This window comes from Camelus bactrianus, chromosome 19, assembly GCF_048773025.1.
Source record: "Camelus bactrianus isolate YW-2024 breed Bactrian camel chromosome 19, ASM4877302v1, whole genome shotgun sequence".
NCBI classification, from domain to species: Eukaryota; Metazoa; Chordata; class Mammalia; order Artiodactyla; family Camelidae; genus Camelus; species Camelus bactrianus.
In genome coordinates, this window is record NC_133557.1 from 10,317,564 (window position 1) to 10,343,465 (window position 25,902).

At 45.9% G+C, this 25,902-nt stretch overlaps 1 protein-coding gene across 4 annotated transcripts in view; it reads left to right on the forward strand.

The window, feature by feature from the left end:
• The first annotated feature begins 1,308 nt into the window (after positions 1-1,308).
• The window catches only part of TTLL9 (tubulin tyrosine ligase like 9), a 37,131-nt gene continuing 12,537 nt past the window's right edge, over positions 1,309-25,902 (forward strand). For 2 of the 4 annotated variants that reach the window (XR_012500591.1, XM_010960885.3), the window contains exons 1-10: positions 1,309-1,401; positions 4,165-4,208; positions 6,925-7,017; positions 10,216-10,327; positions 11,008-11,193; positions 17,708-17,776; positions 18,435-18,509; positions 19,585-19,675; positions 20,700-20,740; positions 21,606-21,693. Coding sequence is in view for 3 of the 4 variants with exons in the window: in XM_010960885.3 (XP_010959187.1) it covers positions 1,387-1,401; positions 4,165-4,208; positions 6,925-7,017; positions 10,216-10,327; positions 11,008-11,193; positions 17,708-17,776; positions 18,435-18,509; positions 19,585-19,675; positions 20,700-20,740; positions 21,606-21,693 (814 nt within the window). In the remaining variant the exon portion in view is untranslated. The remainder of the gene's footprint in view (positions 1,402-4,164; positions 4,209-6,924; positions 7,018-10,215; positions 10,328-11,007; positions 11,194-17,707; positions 17,777-18,434; positions 18,510-19,584; positions 19,676-20,699; positions 20,741-21,605; positions 21,694-25,902) is intronic. The other 2 variants (XM_074347105.1, XM_074347104.1) reach the window with 2 other exon arrangements.

Here is a 25,902-nt window from a genome sequence, read left to right on the forward strand (position 1 = left end):
TCAAGGGTCAACTGTAGTCTGAAATATTTGTTTGCCATATTTATTCCTTAATCCACTTGAATTAGTCATTTTTTTTTTTTACTCTGATGGAAAGCCAGTTTCTCAGGGCCACCTATTAAGTTCTCCTTTCTCTACTAATTTATGATGCCACCTCTATTGTACATCAAGTACACAAACACACACATACACACACCTGTGCCTGTTTCTAGGATCTCTGTTGTATTCAATTAATATTTGCCTCTCCCTTCACCATAATGAGACTTGATAGGCAGAGAAATATGTCCCTGCCCTAACACATACACTTTGGTTTGACAAGGGCTCTCAAAAATCTTGACTGGATTTGGGAAAATACACCTCTTTATGGTATTGAGTCTTCCCATCCATGCACATGGTATATACCGTGGTATATCCCTCCACTTATTTAGGCCTTATTTAATGTCCTTAATTAATGTTTTGTAACTTTCCCTATGAGAATATAAATTCCAGTGTGCTTATTGGTTTTGTTCACTGCTGTATCCTCAGAGTCAAGAACAGGGCAGAACATGGAATAGATGCTTAAGAAAAATTTGTTGTTTAATGAAATGTCTTGCATATATTTGATAGATATATTCCCACATAACATCTTTTTGTTGCTATAAAACAACAAAAATTTTAAAATAGTTTCTTATCAGCTATATAGATATAGGTATATAGATCCCAGAGTAGTGGGAAGTGAGGCAGAGGACAGGGAGCCAGTACAGGGTGCAATGACGAATAAATTGCCACTTCAGGTTATTTGCAGGGGAGAGACAAGATCGGTTTTGTGTTTTAAAGTGCTTTTTGCCAGCAGTGCAGAGAATGAATTGGAATGGATAGGGCAGACTGGGCACTAGTAGACGGTCAGGAGGCTACTGCAGGGTTGAGGTGACTCCTGGCATAAAGTTGGTGCCTAAGAATAGAAGAGAGAGACTTCGAGAGATCAGAAGTGACTGATTGGCCACGTGAACTACTGACCAGGTAACAGTGAGAGACCGAGTAAGGAAACTTAGAATCATCGAATTTACCAAAAGCTGACAACTTGTCAGACTCAGCGTTATTAGGTTAAGCGAAGTGCAGTCGGAGGAGGCGCTGGCCAGTGAGTGCCCGCGGCTAGCAGCCAGTCTCTAGCCGATAGTACCCCAGGTCGCGGAAGAGGGGAGCTGGGAGAGAAATGTTGAGGGAGTAGAGGTGTCTGAGTTGCCTTGGCACCCAAGAGCGCCAATCCGCTCAGTTCAGCTTGTTGCGCAGAGGATCGCCCTTGGCTCACCCAATCAGAGCCGCAGATCTGGCTCTCCGTCGCCTTGGCAACGAGACGCACAGGCTGGCGCGCAACGCGGCGGCTGTTTGGCTCCGGCCCTGGGGAATCGTATGTCGCGACCGAAGGTAGGAGTGCTTCCCTATCCAGATGTTTCATCGACCCTAGAGAGGGAGGGAAACCGCAGAGGGATTCAGAAGTTGGCCTGTCCTCGTAAAGATAGTCGGGTTATAATGAGAATGATGAATTTAGAGAAAAGACTACAAGTCCCATCATGCTGCGCGACTCCGGAGCCTCTGCGCGAGGCCAAGGAACAAGGTTTGCTGGCGGGAAATTTACCAAACTCTAGGATTCTAAATTGTACTTAGCGATTTCTGTGACCTTGGGGGAAGCTCAGAATTTTGGATTTCCTGACCTGGAAAATCTCTTAGAGATCTATTGACCCCGCCGCGCGCTTGCCACTCGCTCATCCGTTCATAATCCGTCCATCCGTCCATCCATCCATCCATCCATCCATCCCCCCCCAAAACGCTAATTAGTATTTCCCCCCCCAGGCTAGCTCAGTGCTGGCCAATGGGAACACAGCAGTGAATCTGACATGCCCCTGCCCTCTCGGAGTGCACAGGCCAATGCCCCCATTTCAAGACTCGTTAAGATTAGACCCAGAGACGGGAATGAATTAGTCTACAATCCAGCTCTCCCGCCCCAACCTGCTTCTTATTCCGTGTTTTGCCTCTTATGAATGGCACTTCTATTTCTTTAATTCCTTCCCACAGCAAAAATGAGTGATTACATTGGGCCTATCCAGATAATCCAGGATAATCCCTCTATTTTAAAATCAGTTGCTTACTAGTCATAATTCCATCTACAACCTTAATTTCCCTTTGCCATGTAATGTAATATTTACAGATTTTGGGGATTAGGACATGGACACACTTTGAAGGAACATTAGTCTATCTACCACAGTATACTATCAGCAAATAATTGGGAAATGAAAATTTAAAAATTTACAGTAATACCACAAAATCAATTATCTATGAATAAATCTAATTAAAAATTTCCATACTGAAAACTAGAAAACATTGTGGAAAGAAATTAAAGACTTACATTAAGAGACAGACCAGATTCATGGAATGGTGAACTCAATACTTTATGAAGTCATTTCTTCCAATATGATCTGTACATTCAATACAACCCCAATAAAAATCCCAACATCCTTTTTTGGTAGAAATTAGCAAGATGATTCTAACATTTATATTGAAGTCCAGAGGACCCCAAATTGCAAAGACAATCTTGGAAAAAGAAAGTAGAGGACTTGTGCTACCTGATTTCAAGATTTACTGGAAAGTATGATAATTAAGACAATGTTGTAGTGACATAAGAGTAGACAAATAAGTCAATAGAACAAGATAGACTCTAGAGATAAAGACCCACATAGACGTAGCCAACTGAGTTTTGATAGAAGAGCCAAAGCATTTCAGTGAGGAAAGGGAAAGTTTCTCAGGCAAAGACTCTGGAGCAACTGAATAAACATACATGAACATGAGAGAATATAAAAGATACTATGAAAAAGATTAGGACAGCTGACTGATGCTGGAGGGGTTGAGGGGGGCTTGAATGGACAAACAGGATAAAATTTCACTTGCTTTTACTGGAGGCTTATTTCTGCTGGTTTTGTAAAGCTGTATCCTCTATCCCCTTCCACTGGCTCTTTGAGGGGTGGGATTGTGTGGTAGGCAGAATTCTAAGGTGGCCCCCAAGATTCCCACCCCCAGTATACACACCTTGTATAATTCCCTCCCCTTAAGTGTGGGTGGAGCCTGTGCATTTGATGGGATAGTTATTACCATGATTACAATACGATGCATAAGACCCCATCATAGCTGACTTGGAGGCGGAGAGGATTGAAAGTCAGAGGGACACGCTCCTGCTGGTCTGGAAGAACACAAACATCCATGTTGTGAACTGCCTTTGGGTGACACTTCGAGATGAGCTGCATGTGGCCTTTAGGAGCTGAAAGCAGTCCCCAGCCAGTGACTAGCAAGTAAATAGGGACCTCAGACCTACAATTCAAATAACTGAATTCTGCCAACAAACTGGATGATCTTGGAAGAGGACCCCAAGCCTCAGAGGAGAAACATAACCATAGCCATCACTTTGATTGTTGTCTTGTGAGATCTGAGCAGAGGATCCAGCTAAAATGTTCCCAGACTTCTGGCCCATGGAAACTGTAAAATATAGATTTGCACTGTTTTAAGCCACTAAGTTTCTAGTAATTTTTTAATGCAGCAATAGAAAACTAATACAGATGGCGAGTCTGTCTAAGCTGCAGAGATCATCCTGCATAGAACCAATTTCCATTTCTTCCTCAATACCTGCCTTCGGGATCAGTTTTACCAGGACTGAGGACCAAACTGCTTTGGATATGGTTGATCCAGAATAATGCCCACCACTCTTTGAGGATTTGGAAGGTCTATATTGGGTGGAAGGAATTAACATTGCTTTGAGTCATTGACCTAGCTTATGGGTCTAATTCACAGTTAGAGCAGAATGTCCAGATCCTTCTCACAGAGACTGCTGAGTTCAGCCCTCAAACTGGTGTTTATGGTTGAACCTTTGGAGCATTGAAAACCAGATATTTCACTATACTAGTCATGCCTGTGGGGTAAGCCTACAGTGAGGTGGACCCTTGGATACTTGGGGATTCATTCCAAGGACCATGTTTCTGGGCATATGTTGACCAATGAGAACATGGCCAGGCTGGACCTTCATGTCTTAGAATCAGGGCACTGTTGAGTCTGATGGTTTGAGCATTTTAATATCTCCAGTAAGTTGAGCTGGGAAGACAGGGTGGATATTCAAAAATAATCACTTTCCTTTTCTCATAACAGAATCAGAATTACAAAGGCCATGGATTGCCAAAGGGAAAAGAGCGGTGAGTGGTCCTACCCAATCCAATATACACAGAACCAACTCCTTCCTTCCTTCCTTCTTTCTTTTCTTCCATCCCTTCGTCCATCCCTCCTTCCCCTCTTCTTTACTTCAGTAATGATAATACTAAAAAATAAATATTTATTGAGCGTTTACTTTGTGCCAGGCACTGGGCTAGACACTTTACTTGTATACCTCATTGAATAGTTAGCACAATTATTTGAAGTAATACATAAAAATGTCATTTTACAGGTGGGGAAACTGAAGCACAGAGAGGCTAAGTTACTTGCTCAGGACCATCGGATCAGTTAGTGGCAGAGCTTGTTGGACTCACATTGTTCTAACTGTGCTCTCTAGCCTCCTTCAACAGCCGTGTGAAGTTAACTTGATAACTCAAATGTCAACTCCACCCCGATCCTCTGCGTCCGCTCTGCATCAATAACCTGGATGCAGAACTCAGCATCTCTTTGGAGTTCCTAGACAGAATCCACTTGCACAAAGCAGGAGTGAGCAATGTAGACTTTACTGAAGATTTTTGTGTGGAGTTAGAAGAGGTAGTTTACATTGCACACACCATGGCAAATATTTTAGATTTTTCGATTCCATATTTCATTAATATTTCTATCCTTTCTAAAGTCCTTCTTGGTTACACCACCTCTGGGGAGGGCATGCATGGTTCTGGCCCTTTTCTCATGCAGCACCATCTCCTTTGCCTTCTTTCTCTTCAGAACTTACACAGTCACTCCCACCCCAACAAAACAAAGAGAACTTTGGTTAACAGGACTCATCCATCTATTTTATTAGGAGAGATATCAGTTAGAAATGTGCTCAGCTGCAACTAATAGGAAACCCAACTAATAGTAACTTTAAAATTTTGTATTTATTTTTCTCATGTGACAAAGAGTCTGGAGAACTGGTGCAATGGTTCAGCAATGTCAGAGCTAGTACTTGTGATTATCTTGACCTTTACCTAATGGACACCAGGTGGCTGCTGTAGCTCCAGCCTTCTTGTCATGATCAAGATGGGAAGAAGAGGGGAGGGAAGACTCATGCCACTTCTCTCTCTCTGTCTTTCTTTTGAATCAAAGGAACAGATGCTCCCCAGGAACCCTCCCTCCTTAGCAGTCTTATGCCTTTATCTTATTGACCAGAATTGCGTCACATGGACACCCTAGTTTCATGAGTGGCTAGGAATACAAGTTGCATACGTGGCATTATACTGTTATTATTCTACACCCTGCTTTTGTCATACAAAATTATACTTTCAGGATATATCCATGTTGGTGCTTGTTGCTCTGGATACATTTTAACTACTGTATAAGTTCCATTATATACCACAAGTTATTCATATCTTCCTCTTGAAAGGCACTTAAGTTGTATCTTAGCATTGGTTTCCTCCAGAAGCGAACCCTGAGACAAGGATATAAGAGCAAGCTGTTTATTTGGAAGGTGATTCCAGTAAGCATTGTCAGGAAGTAGGGAAGTGAAACAGCTAAGGGAAGGAAACCAATAAAAGGTGCATTACTGACAAGTTATTGCTGTGGGCAAGTGGGTCTCCATCCCACTGGGGATTCCTAGGAGATAGCATAGAACACACTGCAGACTTAGCCCAAATGAGTGATGAGAGAGCTGGAGGATTTACCCATCAACTGCAGTCATCATTGGTTGTATGCTATTAGGGGAGGGCAGTTAACTCCCTGGTACCTTAGATCTACTTCAAGCACTGGCTGAGCAGACTAGGGGCTAGAAAAAGCCCCCAGGCAAAGAGCTGCAGGTGCTGGCAGAGGAAAGCCCTCTGATTGGCATGCGCAGGAATGGTGAATGCCCAAGGGACAAGGATGGACTGCCCACAGCGTGTGCTGTAGGTTATTGCCATTAAGAAATTAACCATTACAAATGAACAGCCTTGTATGTATATTGTCTAGTACGTGTCTAGGGTATCTCTATCGGGGATATAGATAGGATAGAATTGCTGGATGTAGAGTATATGCACATTCAACTTCTTAAATATTGCCATGTGGTTCCCCAAAGTGCCATCTACCAGTAGAGGAGTTTCTATCTTTGTACATTATTGATAAAACGTGGACTTTTAGATTTTTGCCAGTCTAATATGTATGAAAGAGTGTCTGGTGGTTTTAATATGTCAAGTTGCTCTCCAGAAGTTCATCCAATTTACACTCCCATCAGCATTATTGGATAATTATCATTTCTCCAAATTCTGGAGAACACTTGCTATTTATCTGATTTTAAACATTTTCTCCAGTCTGATGGATTTTGAAATTGTATCTCTTGACTGTTTTGGATTAACTTTAAATACTTCACTACTTTAGAACAGTGGTTTTCAAAATTTGAGCTCAGGATCCCTTTACAACTTAAAAATTATTGCATAACTTTTGTTTAAGTGGCTTATACTTATCAATATTTACCATATTAAAATTTTTAAATGATACATTTAAAAAATACTTTTTATTAATTCATTTAAAAAGCAATAACATACTCATTACATGAAAGCATAAATAACATATTTTTATGAATTATAGCTATTTTCTCCCTCCCCCAAATCTACTGAGATGAGTAGTGATTGTTTTATATTTTTGTGAATCTCTTTAATGTCGGCCTTAATACAAAACATTATACTTCTCATATTTTCTGTATTCAGTCTGGGCCATCCTAGGGACACAGCTGATCCTGAGCAAGTGTTCCGTTGCCTTGTCTTGCAGAGAGCAGAGAGCATCAATCCGGTTCAAGACCACACTTATAAATACTCTCATGGATGTCCTTCGCCACAGGCCAGGATGGGTGGAAGTAAAGGAGTAAGACATCCCCCACCCCAGCCTCGTCTCTCTTTCCTTTTGTCTCACAGATCCTTCTATCCTTTCATTTTTCTTCCAGGGTGACCACTGGGACTTGTCCCAGTTTGGCTCTGACAGGGGCCAACATTTATCTAGCATTCACAGTGTGTCAGGTGCATTACTGACTGCCATCGCTGTCTTATTTAAGCCTTATAATCATCTGGCAAGATATGATTCTGTTCAGAGATATTAAGCCACTTGTTTAAGGTCACACAGCACCTAAGCATCAGAGTGGGATTCAAACCCAATTCAGTTTGACTATTCCACAGCCAGTATCCTACAGCTCTCTCAGTAGAATCAAGGAATGCAGCTGTCACAGACCTGCTGGATGAATCCTCTGGGGATGGTAGGTCGTGGCCACTTACTAGTTCTGTGACTTTGAACAAGTTATTTTACCCCTAAGCCTACATTTCTTCTATGCTGGGCCATGGGGATACTGAGATGAACAAGCATATACTTCCTGGCACGTAGTAGGTACTTATATTAGTTAGGGTTAAGGATGCCTGTTTGGATGCCTGTAACAGAGACTCAAAGGAAGAGAGGCTTTGACAGACTAGAAGTTTATTCCCCCCCACTGAAGTCCTGATGTAGGAGGTTCAGAGATGGTTTGGCAATGGGGGACCTGTCTGCTTCTGTCTTCCCACTCTTCTCTCCTTTGAGTGAGGCCCTCATCCTCATCCTTGCGGTCTGAGGTGGAGCTCCAGCCTTAGGCCCACATTCCGAGTAGCAGGAGGTAGGAAGGAGACAAGAAAAGGCATGTCCTACCTTGGAAGGACACAACCCAGAAGTCCTTCTCATTTCACTGGCCAGAGCTTAGCCATACAGCCACACCTGGCTGCAAGGGAATCTGAAAAAATGTAGTCTTTATTCTGGAAAATGTAGGCTACATTTTCCTAGGTAAACACTGAGAATTCTGTTACTTTAGAAGAAGATGAGAATAGATATGAGGCTTAAGGGCAACCAGCTGCACTCCCATGGTGCTCAGTGATTATCTGTTGCCTAACAGTAGCGAAGCCTGCTAGACACCCTCTAGCACTTTACATGCACAACCTCTTTGAATCACCCCAACAAACCTTCCGGTATGTGCTATTATCATCCCATTTTCCTGATGAGAAACCTGGAAGTAGAAGAGTAAAAAATACCACGTTGGAAGTCACTCATCTTGTAAGGGCTTGCGCTAGGGTTTGCCCCTCATCTGGCTGTCTGCAGAGTCCCAGGCTCATCTCCACCCTGTTCTAGCAGCCTCTCAGTAATGAAGGAACAAATGAGTGACTAGGTGAATCCATGATTCCTGCTGCCTGGTGCTGGAGTCTGCAGAGGAGACAGACTGACTAAATCATGCCACAGCAAATTAGGAGTTGGCTGTCAGTGGCAAGCTGTGGTACAGGTAATCCATGATGGCAGAGTCCTCTCTTTGGTGCTCTGGGGAATATTACACGATGACAATGATGGTGATGATGGTGATCACGGCAGCTATTGTGGATATTCCTTCTTGGCTCTCTCCTATGTTACACTAACACCAGAATGAGGTTTCCTTCCCTGGATCTGAAAGAGCTGGATGTAGGGGAGGATGAGGTGGGGATGTGACCGGCAGGTTGTGGTGGTGTATGGGGAAAGGCACTGCCCTGACCTGCCGTGTGACCTCAGGCCACCCCTCATCCCTCTTCAGCCTCGATCCATGGTCAAGTGGAAGAGGGTCTGAGGGTTTATCTGGTGCTGATGGTGTGAGAGTCCATGAAGCAGGTTGTTTCATGGCTGATTGCAATTTGCCTCAAGAGTCCTCAGATCAGAAAGGGCCAGAGGCCAGGGCCTTTCTGCATGGCTCTGTGAATACAAAGCCTTGTCCTTAGGACTTAAGCTGGGGTCTGATATTTCCAGACAGAATGAGGTCCTAGTTCAGACCATCAACCTGTTAGGTCAGAGTTTGGAATATATGTGGCCAGAGCTGTCCCTTCCCTTGCTTCCCACAAAGAAAGCTGTCATGATGCCTGGAACTGCAGCAACTATCTTGTGACCTTGAGGTGATGAGTAAGAAGACAACATGTTAAGGATGGCAGAATGGGAAGGTAGAAGGAACCTGGATCCCTTTTGGCTTTATTGAACAGTTTGATGTCTTCCTGGGTGCTTTAAGAGCAACTTGACTGTGATCATCATGAAGATGATGTACAAATAAATGAACTTTTAGAATTAGAAAAGAATCCAAAATCCACACTGTGTCTAGAAGTCCCTGCTTGTTGGGCCCTACTCCACTCTTCAGCATCATCCCTGACCTTTCTTCCTTCACTCTGGCTTTTCTTCATGTCCTTGACCGTGCCCTTTGCAACCTCAGGGCCTCAGTTCCTTTCCTTCCCTTTCCTGGAACCCTCTCATCGCTGCCTTTGATCTAGCTGCTCCTCCTTACCCTTCAGATCTAAGCTGAAATGTCAGCTTTACAGGGTGACCTCCACCCAGTGTAGGTCCCTCAGCTGCTCTGCCTCATGGCCTCCAACTAGATTACTTGTTTTGCCTATCTTTTCTTCTAAGAGGTTTATTGTCTCTCATCTTATGTTTAAGTCTTTAAACCATTTTGAGTTTATTTTTGTGTATACTGTGAGGGAGTGTTCTAACTTCCTTGATTTACATGCAGCTGTCCAGTTTCCCCAACACCATTTGCTGAAGAGACTGTCTTTAGACCAGTGTGTATTCTTGCTGAGAGGAGGGCTTTTTGAACTGGGAAGGGCTTACAAATGTTACCTAATTCCACTGCTTGGTCACGTGGGCTCAGGGTTGGCAACTTGGATGCTTCCAGAGCCCAGGCAGATATCATGACCAGGTGAGATCGGCTGGTTTTCATGGACTGTATGGTGTGGTGAGGACTGTAAGCTGGAGACGGTGTGCCCTGTCTAAGGCGGTGGGTGCCAGGAGGTACCCGAGGTTGGTGTGGTCAGATCTGCTGATTGGTCAAAGGGAGACAGCAGTCTGGATTTTTGTAGGAACATTTCTAAGTTTTCACTCTGGCCTAACAAAGCACATCGTGGACAGTGGCAGCCCATTGCCACCTCCCTGAGACTCCTGATGCCCACACCGCTGCTCACTCTTTAGCTGCCCCTCCCTGGCCCCCAGACCCCCAGAAACGGTGAAGTCCTGAGGTGATGACTTTTGGCCCACCCCCGCCCCTAGCGAAGGCGAGTGGGATTTCTACTGGTGTGATGTCAGCTGGCTCCGAGAGAACTTTGACCACACCTACATGGATGAGCACGTGCGGATCAGTCACTTCCGAAACCACTATGAGGTGAGCTGAGTGGGCTGAGGGGACTCGGTGTGGTGATGAGCAGGAGCTGGTGTCGGGGTACAAGGACCAGAACAGAAAAGCATAAGGGAATTTGGGGTACATGCCATGTGGGGAATATGTGCAATAGTTACATGATGAGCTAAACAGGGTTAGGGGGTGAGGACCTAAGACCTGAGGACCAGGCCATCTTGGGGAGGGGACTGAGGTCATGCGCTGGCTGGCTTCAGGAGCAAAAGCCAAAGGCTTAGGATGGTTGAAGGATGATGTGATTTCAGGCTGAGATAAGTTGAGCGGTTTGGAGTCTAGGGATGGGAGGGAGGTCTGGGAGGAAGCAGACCACAAAGCCGGGACTGGAGGACCCAATGGTGGGAGATTTCAAAAGGTTAGTGCAGCTTAGCAGTGAGAAAAAAGAAGTTTGGAGTCAGACAGGCCCGGGTCAAACCCCAGCTGTGCTGCCTGTTAGCTGGATAGCTCTGGACATCTGACCTTTCCTAGACTCAGTTTCCTCACCTATAAAGTGGGGATAATTATAGAACAGGCTCTCAGTCAGTGTTACTCTTACCGTACAGAGAAAGGGGGCTGCAGGGGGTGGGGGCAGGGGGTGGGATGGCTGGGGTTGGGAGGTGGAGCAGGGCAGTGGGCACAAGCTCTGACGGCCTGCCTGCCCATCCCCTGCCCAGCTGACCCGTAAGAACTACATGGTGAAGAACCTGAAGCGGTTCCGGAAACAGCTGGAGCGTGAGGTGGGAAAGCTGGAGGCAGCCAAGTGCGACTTCTTCCCCAAAACTTTTGAGATGCCCTGCGAGTACCACCTGTTCGTGGAGGAGTTTCGCAAAAACCCGGGAATCACCTGGATCATGAAGCCCGTGAGTGTCCCTGTGTCCCCGTGATGGGGGCTGGTGGGTGGGGGCATCCCAGTCACCAGAGGAGGGATCCTCCATTGGCACATCCCAGGACAGGAGTCTGCCTGAGAATTCAGCCTTAGATGTACCGTCTGCCTTCCTCTAAATTGCTGACTTCATCACCTCCTCTCTGCAGTGTGTGGACCCAGCACCTATGACTGCTGGTACATAGTAGATGCTCAATAAATGTTCACTAGATAAACAGGTGACCCTCAGGACACCAGGGAAGGGAATCCAGAGCCTCTCTTCCTGGTATGAAAGAAAACAACGGCCAGGATGCAAGAAGTGCTTTACTCACGTTACCTTGTTCTCATAATGGTCCTCGGAAGGAGGTATTACCAGCCCCATCTTAAAGATGAGGGGCCTGAGACCTATTTATTCGAGCATTCTACAAGTACCTGCCATGTGCCAGACACAGAACTAGACAGTGTGGGTATAGCTCTCAGTGAGTCAGACGTGGGTCTCTGCCCTCCTCGAGGGCAGACAGTATGCAGAGGGTGTGTGTGTGATTACAGCTGTGTTAGGTGTTGATAAGGAGACTGGTGCTGGCAGAGGAAATGGCAGGAGGATTTCCCCCAGCTTCTCTGAAGTGAGAGATGGTGCTCTGAGGCCAAACCGCTCGGTTCCAATATTAGCTGTACCACCTACTGGCTGTGTGACCTCAGGCAGATTACTTAACTTCTCTGTGCCCCGTTTCCCCATCTGCAAAATAAGAGTAACTATTGTACCTATCGCAGCATGTTGTTGTGTAACTAAAGGAGTTAACACAGGCACAGCACGTGTTAAGTCCTCGATGAATGAGAGTTGTTATTAGCATAGTAATAAAAACTAGTATGGAGCTGTGACCTGAAGGATGCAGAGGAGTCAGGCTGGAGAAGGGCAGAGCTAGGGAAGAGAATTCCAGGAAGAGGGAACTGCATGCACGAAGGCCTTGCATCTGGGGGTGGCCCTTGGGTGATCAAGAAACTGAGTGGAGGGAAGGCTGGTAAAGTACGTGCCAGCCCCTCAGCCCTTCCTCATACCAGGGCTGCTCTCTCTCCACCGTGAGTGGCATCATCAAAGCCTCCTAATACTTTCTGGGCTTGGGAGCGGTCTGGGCCCCAGGAAGGGAGCTGGGGTTAGGCTAGGAGGGAGCAGCCCTCCTGGAGGAACTGGAGACAGGCTAGTCGTGGCTGATGCAGAGTTAGTCAAGAGCACAGGTGCGTGGCGTGGCGTGGCGTGGCGGGGAACTGACCAGGGATGCTCCCAAAGGGGGCTGAGCCGGGATTTACCCAGGCCTCCTGCTGTCTGCTGCAAGGCTTGCATCCCCTTCCCGGGGAGGCGGGAAGGTGCAGTGAGGAGGGCTCAGAAGTGGGAACAGACGAACACTGCAACCCACCAGTGGATTCCAGCTCTCAGCATTATCCTCTCAGACAAATGGTAATTTGTGCTAATTGGGAACAAGAAATCGAATATTAAGTTGATTCCTTTCCCAGCCCCCGGGCTTTGTTAGCGGCAGACACGATGACAGCTGTAATTAAGAGGAGGAATCTTGGCTCCTTGCGCTTGTGTGGGTGCGTGTGTATCGCCTCTTTCCTGAATAGCTGGGCGTGGCGGGTGGAAAGTGGGTGCTTCTTATCACACCAGCCTGGGTTTGAAGTCTGATGCATCACTTACAAGCTGTGTGATTCAACCCTTCTCAGTCCATTTCCTCATCTATAAAGTGGAATTAACCAGTATATCTGCCTTACAGGGTTGTGAGAGAATTCAGTGATGTTTTCCATGTTGTGTATGTGAATTATACAAGCTATAAAGGGCTTGCCACTGAGGCACTGTGTGTGTGTATTTAAGGAGTTGGCTTGTGTGATATTGTGGGGCTGGTAAGTCTGAAACCTGTGGGGACAGAAAACTCAGGCGGGATTTCTCTGTTACAGTCGTGAGGCAGAATTGCTTCTCTTCCCAGAAAGCTCAGTTTTTGTTCTTAAGCCCTCACTGATTGGATGAAGCTCACCCACCTCATCCAGAGAGATATCCTTTCCTAAAAGTCTACTGATTGTAGATGTGAGTCACATATGTAAAATACCGTCCCAGCAGCATCTAGGCAAGCATTTGACCAAACAACTGCGCACCATCGCCCAGCCAAGTTGACGCATAATATTAACCCTCGCACCAGGTTATGAGGGTGCAGCTGATCTGGGTGCCACTGGGCTAGATCGTTAGTTCTGGGATCCCACAGTTTGGATTCCTTTGGTGCTGGGAAATGTTGAAAAATAGGACATTACCCTAAATATGGAAAATAGAGGGGGAAAGCCTCTCAAATCCCTCCAATCTTTCCGCAAGGCCTGTCTTTGTGACCCAGGCGGTCTTTGTCTGACCACACACAGGAGTTTTCACTTGGTTGCAGTGGTCGGGGCCGGCTGAGTCTTCATCTTCCTCTGCAACGCCGGCAGAGCAGCCCTGGAAGAAGGGGGTTGAATTGGACTCAGAAGGGAGCAGGTGGCATCACCCACTTCATGCCACCTTATAGGAACCCCTCTTCCCACCCCACCAGTCTAGTGTAAAAAATCAGCTCAGTCCAAACTTTGTTTCCATCTAAGTGGGCTCCCCTCCCACCAACTCAAACCCTCTAGGTTGGCAGGGGAGTGGCCAGGACCCTGATCTTGGAAACACACCTGCCCCTCAAGCCTCTCTCATGTGGCTGGGAGGCAGGTGCTGGGCTGTCAGGGCCCTGGCCTGTCTGTCATTCAAAGTCTGTGTATCTGCAGAGCTGGGCCGTGAGTGTCCTGGACAACCACTGGGCTGTTCTGGGCTCTGGGGGCCTCTGTGCAAACTGCAGGACAGGAAAAGCCAAGCCTTAACATTCTCTCACCTGAGTTTACCCCAACCAGAGCTTCCCCTACTTTTTTTTACTGGAATCTCCTAACAGTTAGCATGTTTGGGACAGCAGATGACAGAAAACCCAACTCAAAATAGCTCAAACAGGAAGGCAGGAGTTGTGAAGTGTTCTTATGCCTTGGGCCCCTTTGACATCTAATGAAAAGTGTGGACCCCATCACAGAATAATGTCTTTATTTTTATTTTATTTTTAAAATATTTTTATTGAGTTATAGTCATTTTACAATGTTGTGTCAAATTCCAGTGTAGAGCACAGTTTTTCAGTTATACATGAACATACATATATTCATTGTCACATTTTTTTTCCTCCTGCTGTGAGCTACTGGAATAGTGTTTTTAAAAGCATGTTTGATTGTAAAAAAAAAAGCAACTGTATTGAAAAACAGTTACAAACTGTGTTAATCTGGGTCCTCTGAGAAACAGATGCCAAGACGAGCCCAACAGGCCAGAGTTTCGACAGTGAGGGACAGAGCCAGGGGAGGCTGGGGCAGCTGTCCCGGCACCAAGTCCGACCCCAGTGAGGGAGAGAGGGAAGGGAGGGTGGGTGGAAGCAGCCTGAGTGAAGTTCAGCAAGGCCGCGGGAGGCCTCAAGCCCAAGTCACTGGCAGGAGTGCCCTGTCTCCCAGGATGGGCCTGCCTTCGTGTCCCTGTGTCCTTGGTCACTGGCCTGACCAGTGCGGTGTGGGTTTCAGCCGTGGCAGCTGGTGGTGTCAGCTGCTCTCCTGCAGTTAGAGGCCGGCAGGTGCATTCTCACGGCGCCACCAACTATTAAAACGTTCTTTAGACTGTAGTCATGTATGTGCTTTTCATTAACAACTAAGGAGGGTCTACCAGCAGGCCCAGTAGTTACCATATTTCAAGGTCATAATGAGTATAAACAATATGTGCAGTTAGATACCGGCAAGAGCTGTAATGAGATATGAAAATAACCGATTTCTTTTGGGAGTGAAGTCACAGGCATGGCTAATACTATGTTTCTTGGCTGCATTCCTAATGGAATGAAACGCGAACATCTGGTTAAGGGTCAGTGAAAATAAAGATGAAATTTTTTTCTCTTTCAATTCCACAGACCCCAGAAAATTTCTTTTGATGATGAAAGGTTGACTCCAGGGATGGTTTATTGGGCAGCTCAACAATATTATCATCAATTCCCAGCCCAGAAGGCTGACTGCTCCCGTTAGTCACAAGGTGGCTGCTGCAGCTCTAGCTCACCTCCTCACATCCCCACCTGCCATGAGAATAAGGGAATCCCCTGGTATTGTGGCCCTCTTGAGGAAGACACAAATTCCCAGAACCCCCCCACAGCAGACTGCCCCTGGCATCCTGCTGGCTCATGCCCAAGCGGATCACATGGCAGGGGCATGAGACTGCCGTGAGGGCTCAGACCTCCCCAGAGGGCAGGGTCACTGGAGAGAGGAGACCCAAATGGGGATCTGCTGGCTGGAAAAAAGGGAATGATTGCTGGGGAGACCACTAACCACATCTGCAACACCCAGTGAATTCCACGTGATGCATGGCCCCTGGGAGGTAGGGGGTCGAGGGCTGTGAGTGGCCACAGGTAGTGCAAAATCAAAGTATGGTTTATTTTAATAATCCACTCACATTTTCCAATCAATAACATCTTTTTACAAACATAATATAAAAATATTTCCCTCCTGAATTATCAAGTAAGATCGATGCTTCCAGAAGTAGCACTGTGCTTATTGCATGATTTTTGGACTCCCTGGCACTTTGCAGGAGCTGCATGAGCCCCTGGCTTGTGAAATTTTGAGCAGAGTGCTTGGCCTCTCTGTTCGCTTCCTTGGCGGCAAAATGGGGATATATTAGTGCCTACATGTGAGGTTTTTTTTTAAGCTTTAATGAGGGAATGTGTAAATCCTTGTGCTTGATTCATAGGAAACAGCTGAGAAGTATTAGCTGCTAGCGTTACTGTTGTGAACCATTCCCCTAAAGTAGTTTCTGTTGCTGCTTCCCAAAACTCTGTGGCTTAAAACAACACTCATCTCTTATTTAGTTCATGAGCCTCCAGTTTGGACAGCACTTAACAGGGAAGGCTCATCATTGCTCCAGCATCTACCAGAGTGGCTTTACCGAGGGCTGGAGGATTCGCTGCCAAACTGGCTCACTCTCTTGGCTGGCAAGTTGATGCTGGCTGAAGGTTGGGAGGTCAGCTAGGGTTGAGGGCTGGAAGACACAGTTGCTCTCCACCTGGGCCTCTTTATGTGACCTGAGCTTCCTTCCAGTGTGGCGGCTGGGTTCCCAGGGTACCCATCCCCAAAGAGAAAGCTGTGTGGAAGCTGCGTTGCATTTTATGACCCAGCAGGGGAATTCACACAGCATCACTTCTGCAGTACACAATTGGTTGAGACAGTCTTAAAAGGCTCATCTGGATTTAAGGGGAGGGGATGTCGACTTGACCTCTTTACAGAAGGTGGTGGGTAGCAAGGCTGTGAAAGACATATGGAAATGGAAATATTGTTGTGACTGTCTTTGGAAACTACCGCCTGCAGGAGCTGGATATTAGGTAGTTTCCGGTCTCAACAACCCTGATATATCACCATGCAGGAAGTGCACAGCATGGCAGGCAGAGAGGACTGGGTTTCAGCTCCCCCTGCCCCTGCCCCACGACTGGGAGCTGTTCTTGGAGTGGACAACCTGTACAGCCAAGCCCGACGTCTCTGCCCACCTCACATCATACAAGGAGCCTCACTGTGACCTACTGGGCCATGCTCAGAGGAGACAAGAGGGCAATGAGAGTTTGCACATGCTGGGTACCTTTATGATGGAGAAGAGATGACTCAGGGGCACCTGCCCACTGGCTACAGATAACTAAAGGGCTGTTCTGGGGCCCAGGAATCAGATTTGTTCTAGGAGGCCCTAGAAATCAGAACCAGGCTGGAAAATTTTAGCTCAACAAAGGATAGGCTGTGAAGGCTCAATGAGGTATGGTTTACTGCTGTAGCACTCCAAGCACACAGTAGGCACCTAATACATACCTTTTGGATGACTGCTTAATAGGGCTATCATGCCGCAGAATGGGCTGTCGGGGGGGTGGCGGGGATGGGGAGGATGCAAGGCCAGGCAGGTGACTGATGTAGAGGATGTCACAGAGGGAGCAATGCCTCTGGTACTGGCTGCTCTGCAGGATATTAAAGATTCTCCCAGCCCCTGGACTCTGTGAAGCTCTGAATTACTCATGCTGGAACTCAGTAAAGGCAGACTGATTTCAGTATTAGCTGAAGCAAAACCTAATTAGGAAGGCAAATTGATTTCCAAAAAAAGAATTGGATGATATGTTCCCAGGACTGTTAGAAATGTTTTTTTAATTGTCTGCTCATTTATATTATTCATGCAGTTGTGTGCCTTTGTGAGCTAAGTTGGTGTCTCACTTTCCTCCCCTGTTTCCCTCTCCCTCCCTCCAGGCTTGGCATCTTCTCTGTTCAGCCCCTTCAGGGCTGGGCTGGGCCATTCCTCTGTGGATTGCTGGGGGCCCATTGGGGAGATGGAGACAGAGAAATGCCGGGGAGGGGTCACAGGCCCAGGGGCCAACAGGGAATCACCCTGGAGCCGAGAGCCAACCTTTCTGCCCTGACCCCCACCCCAGGTAGCCCGGTCGCAGGGGAAGGGCATCTTCCTCTTCCGGAGGCTGAAGGACATCATGGACTGGAGGAAGGTGAGCTGGCCTCTCCCCCTTCCTCCCCAAACCCTCCTTTGCTCTTGCAGGGACAAAGGTCCCCTCCTCCTCGCCTCAAAGCTCCAAGGGCTGGCAAAGAAACCCTGCCTACAGGCCTGCCCATGGGTGTGGGGTCTCTGGAGCCAAATTGCCTGCGTTCAAATCCTGACCTTGCCACTTAATAGCTGTGTGATCTTGGGCAAGTCATTTCACCTCTCTGGGCCCCAATAAATGGGGATAGTAACAATAACTGCTGAAGATGCAATCAGTTAATGTGCCTAAAAGAACAGTGCATTCTTTACCTGGGCCTCCTGCTCACCTGGCTGGGGAGAGCTTGGCTAACTCTTCCTTTAGGTCCTAGATGGAGCCTAAGGCAGCTCCCTCCCTCCCTCAACCCCATCCTTGACTCAGGAATCGGTGCAGTAGAAATCCTGGTTCCAATCCTGCCTCTGCCACTCAGCAGCTGTGTGGTCCAGGGGAAATGGCCGAACCCCTCTGAACCTTAGAGATGGTAATGGTGCGGGGTGGGTGAGAGGAGCAGGATGACAGAACTCCTACACAACCAGCACCTGCTGCACCAGCAGGCTCACAGCAGGTGCTCAATAAATGAATTTCCCCTCTCCACCTGATGTCCCAATTACTCCCGTGAAACTGTCAGGGCACTGCTGGGAAGAAGCTCACCAGCCTGGAGGCCCAGCCGGCCCGGAGCGCCATCAATCCCTCTGGCAGCCACGTGAGTATAGATGGGGTGGGGGTAGGGGGTGGCCCTCGGTCCTAGAAAAGGAAGACCTGGCTGCCTTGATCTTGAAGCCGCTTTGGGGTGGAGGTGATGGTAGGTGTGGAAAATTCTTCCCTTGGGCCCAGAAGGCCTGAGTTCCAGTGCGCAGTGCCGCTGGCTGTTGTGGGAACTCACAAAGTGGGTGACATTTGCCTTTGGGCCTTGAAGCAAAGAATTAGCAGGTAGAGAAGATGGAGGAATGTCCTCAAGGGCCTGTGTGGTGCCCCAGGCAGCACTGACAGATGGAACTTTCTACAGTGGTGGAAATGGCGCACACCTGTGCTTTCCGATGCCCTGACCACTGGCGACATGTTGCTATTGGACACCCAAAATGAGGCTAGTGCGACCGAAGGACTGGATTTTCTATTTATTTCCCTTTTTGAATTTACCAGTTAAACCACACTTAAGTGTACAATTCAGTGGTATTAAGTACATTTACAGTTTTGTGCAACAGTCACCACCGTCCACCTCCAGAACTTTTTCATCTTCCCCAACTGAAATTTGTGCCCATTAAACACTAACCCCTCTTTTACCCACCTGTCCCCAGCCCCTGGAAATCACCCTTCTCTTCTCTGTCTCTCTGGATTTCACTGCTCTGGGTACCTTGTGTAAGTGGAATCATACAATATTTGTCCTTTTGTGTCTGGCTTATTTCACTTAGCATGAAGTCTTCAAGTTTCATCCACGTTGTCACATGTAATGTCATTTCCTTTTAATTAATTTAAATATAAATGTACATAGTCACATGTGGCCAGTGGCTACCCAATTGGGCAGCACAGATCTAGAGGCTGAATGCCAGGCGCTGGGCCCAGCCTGTGTGAGTCCCCTTCCCAACTGTACTACCGATTGGCTGTGTGACCTTGGGCAACTCATACCCTCTCTGCTTCGGTTTCACATCTATAAAATGGGGATAACCTTAGTACTTTCCTGACAGGGTTTATTTAAGGATCAGATCATATACCCCAAGTAGAGTGCCTCATCCAATACCCAGGAAATGCTCAATGTTAATAACAATTATTATTACCACTAGGACACAAGAAGTTCTGATGACCAGAAAGATGAAATTCCGGTGGAGAACTATGTAGCTCAGCGTTACATTGAAAATCCCTACCTGATAGGAGGTGAGGTGGCTGTTTCTGCTCCCTGCCCTTCCACAGAGTGGTCATTCAGTCACTCAACAAGCCTTGATTAGCAGCCCATCTGGGCTCAGCCTGGCGCTAGGCATGATGGGATGCAAAGATGGCGCTCCATCCAGCATGCTCCCTCCTCCTAGCCATCGCCTCTCCGATTGCCTACTCAGTGCCAAGCACTGTCCTGGGTGCTGGCTGCCACCCTGCTCTCTCGGAGCTGACACTCCGGATGAGCAGAGAGCAATAAGGCAGAAACAAAGAAATAAGATAGTCCCACAAAGCCATGAGCCTTGTGAAGAAAATCCAGCGTGGAGTGAGGGAGGGCCTCTCTGCAGAGGTGACAGGTGAGCTGACACCTGAATGACAACTAGGAGCACCCTGGGGTAGATTTGGAGGGAGGGGGAGTTGCAAGGGCCAGGGCCCTCGGGTAGAACTGATCCTCCCCCATGAAGCCTTCTTGGATTTCCCTGGGTGGCTCCAACGACTTCCTACACAGGGTCTGTGAAATACACATGCGTCAAATAGTGTGTGAGAAGGGATGGGTCTCCGGGCGTCTCGTCTGAGAGAGGCCAGGTGCTCCAAAGGGGCCTCATTGCATAATGTTAATGCCGCTTGCCTCTCACCTCTTCCAGTAATGTCCTTCCCCAGGGGGTCGTTTTTGGGTCTCTTCTTCCTGCCTCTCTCCCAGTGACCCCATCCTCCTGTGGCTTTAAACACCACCCAGATCCAATGGCTCCCAGCTGTCTCCAGCTTAGACCTAGCCCCTGCACTCCGACCCTGTCCTGCAGTTTGCGACATCCCCTCTTGGGCATCTTTTAGCAACTAGAATCCAACAGGACTAAAATCCAGCCCTTGTCCTCCCCCAGGCCATCTGGTTCATCCCCCAGCCTCCCCACCCGGGGACACACCCATGTGGTTTTATTGGGATTCATGTCTGCCTGTCCACTGCTGTGTCCCCCAAAGCTAGCACGGGGCCTGACACACAGTCAATATTTGTTCTTTCCTTGCCTGACAGGCCGCAAGTTTGACCTGCGTGTCTACGTGCTGGTGATGTCGGTGAGTGAACAAGACAGGCGGGGAAGGGGCAGCTGGACCGGGGAGTGGGCAGAAACCATTCTGGGGGCACCTGTGTGAGCTGTCCGGTTGTACCTGCCTGGGAGAGCCTGGGGGGGGGGGGCGGGTAAACCGATCCGAGCTTTATCACCTCAGAGGCCCCAGAATCTGGATTTTCCCTTAGCCTTCCTTCCTTATTTGTTCATTTATGGTAACTGCAGCTGGAGTTTATTGAGCACCTACCAAGTACCAGGCCCTAGTATTTAGCAGGTTTTATCTCATTCAGTCCTCCTAGTAACCAGGGAGGTGGGTTCTGTTATTAGCTTCATTTTACAAATAAGGAAATAGATCAGAGGTTGGAGTGACTTGCCCAAGGTCACACAGCTGGTGAGTGGCAGAGCTGGGACTTGGATCCAGGCAGTCTACTCCCTTAACCAAGGAGTTGCTATGCTCCCTCCACCCATGCCTTCAATGAATGCTTAAACCTTTAGTGTGCAACACTCTATGCTAGGCTCAGGATATAGAGGTGTCTGAGACAGGCTGGGTCCCTGTCCTGGAGCTTACTGTCTGCTTGGGCATGTGGACACACCCTGAGCTGGCAGGTGTCACACATGATGGTGGAACAGAGAAGAGGCCCATTAATTTTGTTCCCTTCTTCATTTTCCTGCCCCCACTCCTACCCCTAGGGAAGGAGGGGGATAAGATCAAAGGAGGCTGATGTTTGAGCAGATACTTAAAGGATGATGTGGGGAAGAAGGCAGGGCTTTCCAGGTGGAGGAAACAGCAGGTGCAAAAGCTCGATGGCATGAACGTGCTGGTATTGATTTCCCTTCCCTTTTCTCTCTCTCCATCCCTGCCTCCACCACAGTACATCCCACTGCGGGCCTGGCTCTACCGGGATGGCTTCGCCCGATTCTCCAACACCCGCTTCACACTGAACAGCATTGATGATCAGTGTATCCTGGGGTTCCCCACTACCGTCCCTAATGCACCCTGCCCTGCCTGTCCTCTGGCTGGTCCTGAGAGAACTCATTCATTCTATAGATGTTTGCTGAGTCTGGGCTCTGGTCTGGGCACAGGATCTATAGCAGTGAACAAGGCTGGGAACTTAATCTTGTGGGGGTGGGGTATCCCCAAGTGATCCGAGGGGAGCAGCCCTGCTCTGCTCAGAGCAACTCACCCCAAACTTCTCTGCTTGATGGGCATTTCTGTGGCAGTGGCATGCCTCATATTCACATCGATTCATAGTCATAGGATTGGACAGTTTGAGCCCCTTTGGAGAATTTTTCATCATTTTATGCCTACTCATTGGCTCACTCCTTCACTCGAATACAAAGCCCTTTCACCCATCAAATTGGCAGATATGAGAAACTTGATAACATGCTGTATTGGTGAGGCTGAGGGAATTCATACATTGCTGGTGGAGTGTCAACTCATGCAGTCATTCAGGAGGCAGTCTGGCAAATGTCTATCAAGAGATAAATGCACAGACCCTCTGATCCAGCAATTCCCTTCTGGAAATTTATCCTACAGGTACTCAAAATATAGGAAAAGAGAGGTTTAAAGGTTATTCACTGCACAGCTTTATTGTGAGAGTTAAAAAAAAAAGGCAATAACTAAGTGGCTCAGTTATACAATGGAATATTATGCAGCTGTTAAAAAGGAATGGGGGAGGTGCTTTATGTACTCATAGGAAATAATCTCCAAGATGTATTGTCAACTGAAGAAAAACAAAGTGTAGAATTCTGTGGAAACTATGCTCCCACTCATGTTAAAAATATCTCTGCATATGTTTTCATCTGTGCATAGACATCTGTGGAAGGATGTACAAGAAACTGGAAACAAGTTGCTTTTGGGAGGAGAAATGGATGGATGGGGACTAGGGTGGGAAGAAGAGAATTCCTCATATACATTTAGATGCCTTTTGACTTTTGAACCATGTGAATGTATTATCTGGTTAAAATATGAACATCAAAAAATTGTTTTTTTAAGACTTTTTTAGACCTGAGCATCAGAAGAAAAGTAGACAATCCAAAAATATTTAGCAGCTAAATCATCAGGACTGGATTCCTGCATATGGAAGAGATGAAAGTAGCAAGTGATGCTGCCAAGCCTCTGGCCTGGGCAACCGAGCTAATGCTTTTAGCCAGTTCACATCACTCTGCCTTAATTTCATCATTGATTAGATATCTGTTCAACGTAATGCATGTGCGTTACCTGCACGTTAGAGTGGGCTTAGGCCCCTCTGAGTACTTTTTACAATTTCTTTCTTTCTATTTAGCCAACTTCAACATTTCCAGGATGTTTTCTTTTGTGATTCTAACAAGCATTTATCATATGCAAGTCATCAAGTTGATTTTAGTTTCATTTTTTTGCCATCTCATTTTTAAATTAAAATTAAATGATACATGTAAAGCACTTAGTGCCTAATCCAGAGTGACTGCTCAGTACACACTAGTGGTCCTCCTGCCCCCATTGAAAAATGATTGCCCAGAGAGGGCATCACAGGGCCTTATGAAACCAAGGCCTCTCCCAGGGCTAGTTTCTGTTTAACAAGGCTTTGCCATTTTCAGTGAGTGAAGACACATAATTTCCCACCTCTTCTTTTAATTGTTTTTAATTTTTTAATATTGAAATATTTAAATTCTATTTAAAAACTGCAGAAAAGGCTATACTGGAAATCTACATCTACTACCCAGATTTAACCAATATTAATATTGTGCCATATTTGCTTCAGATAGTACACACCAACTTTTCAACTTTGGATCACAAAATAATAAGACATGTATTTTTAACCTGACTTTAAATAAATAAATATACATCATATATTTTGTTCACACACAATTATTCAAATATATATGCAGATACTCATACCCAAAATACAAAAATATTCACCTCAACACTGTAACGGTAAATAAGCAGAAACAGCTTAGCCCACCCTGGAGGGATGGTGAATCCTTCATGAATGTTGCTGTTGAGTACAATGAGGTGATTGAAATGGAAAGGTATCTAAGATGGACCATGAGGTGAAAACAACATGCATGGTGTAGAACTGAGACGTTTATTTAAAAAAATTTTTATTGAAGTGTAGTCAGTATGCAATGTTGTGTCAGTTTCTGATGTTTCAGTCATACATATGCATACATATATTCCTTTTCATATTCTTTTTCATTATAGATTACTAGAACTGGGATGTTTATAATCCCATTCTTGCTTTTAAGGAAGAATGTTTCGTTTCTGTTTAGAAAGAAGTATGAAAGATTGTTCACTAATCTATTAACTGAAAAATTTGAAGGATTAGAATCATAACTCTGAAAAATTCAGAGAATTAGAATCAGGTCAGGAAACATTTATTTTCAGCTTTATACGTGTCTCTATGTAATGAGTTGTTTTTACAGCTGATATGCATTACTCTAATAGTAAAGATAATAAAACATTTAAAGGATATAGCTTTCATAATAAAAGTACCTAATATAGCTCTTTAAAGACAAGTCAGAAAAATGCGGAAATGTACAAGAAGGGGGAAAAAAGGAAAAGAAACCTTTTCTAGTCACACTTTCTAGAAATAACTACTTACCCTTTTGATGTATTTCCTCTTAGGTTTTTTGTTGTTCTTTGGCCTTTTACATAAGAGTAATCCCATTGTATAAATATAAGCCTTTTTTTTTTTCCACTAAACATGATGTATTTTCCTGGTAGAGATTTTTTATTAGTTACAAAATATTCCACTGAGATTTGCCAGTTTACTAGTCGTCCCTGTTGCTGCATTTGGGAAGTAGTCAGTTTCTTCCTATTATGACATACAATGCTGCAAAGAAACATATTTTTTCATAAATCTTTTATTGTATTAAAGTTTTCCTTTATAATGTCACAGAGGTGTAAACACTGGGTCAAGGCCATATGAGCAGGTTGTTTTCCAGAAGATTTCTTTATATTTTTACCCTCCCATTGACAAGGCCCATTTCACCCCAGCTCCCCAGTACTGGGGACAGTCATTTAAAAAAGACATTTCCAAAACAACTGGCACATCTAGGCGAAGCATTTATGGACATTTATTGCAAGTATTCCGTGGGTTTTGAGTTTTTCCAAATAAAAAGGTTTAAAAAAAATGTAACTGACTTAATGGGGAAGCTAATTTTTGCCTTAGAATTTGCATCTCTTCCAATTTGCATTTTGTCCCCATTTACATCCCTTTAAAATTTTTGTCATCTATGACAAGAAACTTTGGGCATTTTCCCAGATGGTCTTTTACCAGTTTTATTTTCCCTTTCATGTTTTTATATCTTTTATCTACTATCTATTAGAATCATAAAATTTTATTGTTAACAATTTATGCAGAATTTTCACATGACAAAACATTAGCCTGTCATATTTGCTGCAAATCGTTTCTCTAGATGTGTTTGCCTTGATATCTGATTAATTTCCTTTTTACGTAGGCTGACTATATTCACTGATTTTCTCTGTGATTTCTAAGCTAAGAAAATTCTCTTCTCTCCCCCACTCCCCTTTCCCCCCAAAGACTTCACAATCACTTAATTCTGCTTCTCTACAGATTGGTTCAATTGTTTGCTTACTCTTTGTTTGCTAAGGCTCTTTGGTCCATTGAAGTCTAGTTTCAGGTCCATCTGTGGAGAGGGGAGGCTCTGAGGTCAGCTCACCAGTCACTCACTCTCCTCTTCTAGCCTCAGCTTCTCCCCCTGAACCTAGGGAAGTTCCTGATTTCTCCTCCCCGAAGGCAGGAGCAGCGTGCAGAGAGACGTGAAGTGTGGAATCATTGCTTCCTCCATCACAAGGGAGAGATTTCCCCTCTTAAAGCCAATATACATCCTCTGTTTCTATTTTTTAAAATAACAGCTTTACTGAGATGTATTCACCTACCACACAATTCACCCAGTTAAAGCCTACAACCAAATGGTTTTTGTCATATTCGCACAACCATCACCACAATCAGTTCTAGAACATTTTTGTCATCCTCCAAAAGTAACTCCATACCCGTTAGCTGTCACTTCCCATTTCCATCCAACCCGCCTTCCTAGCCCCATGCAACCAATTTCATTTCTATATATTTGCCTATAACGGATGTTTTCATATAAATTGATTCATACACTATGTAATCTTTCATGTCTTCTTTCAAGGAAGCATAATGTTTCCAAGAATCAACTATG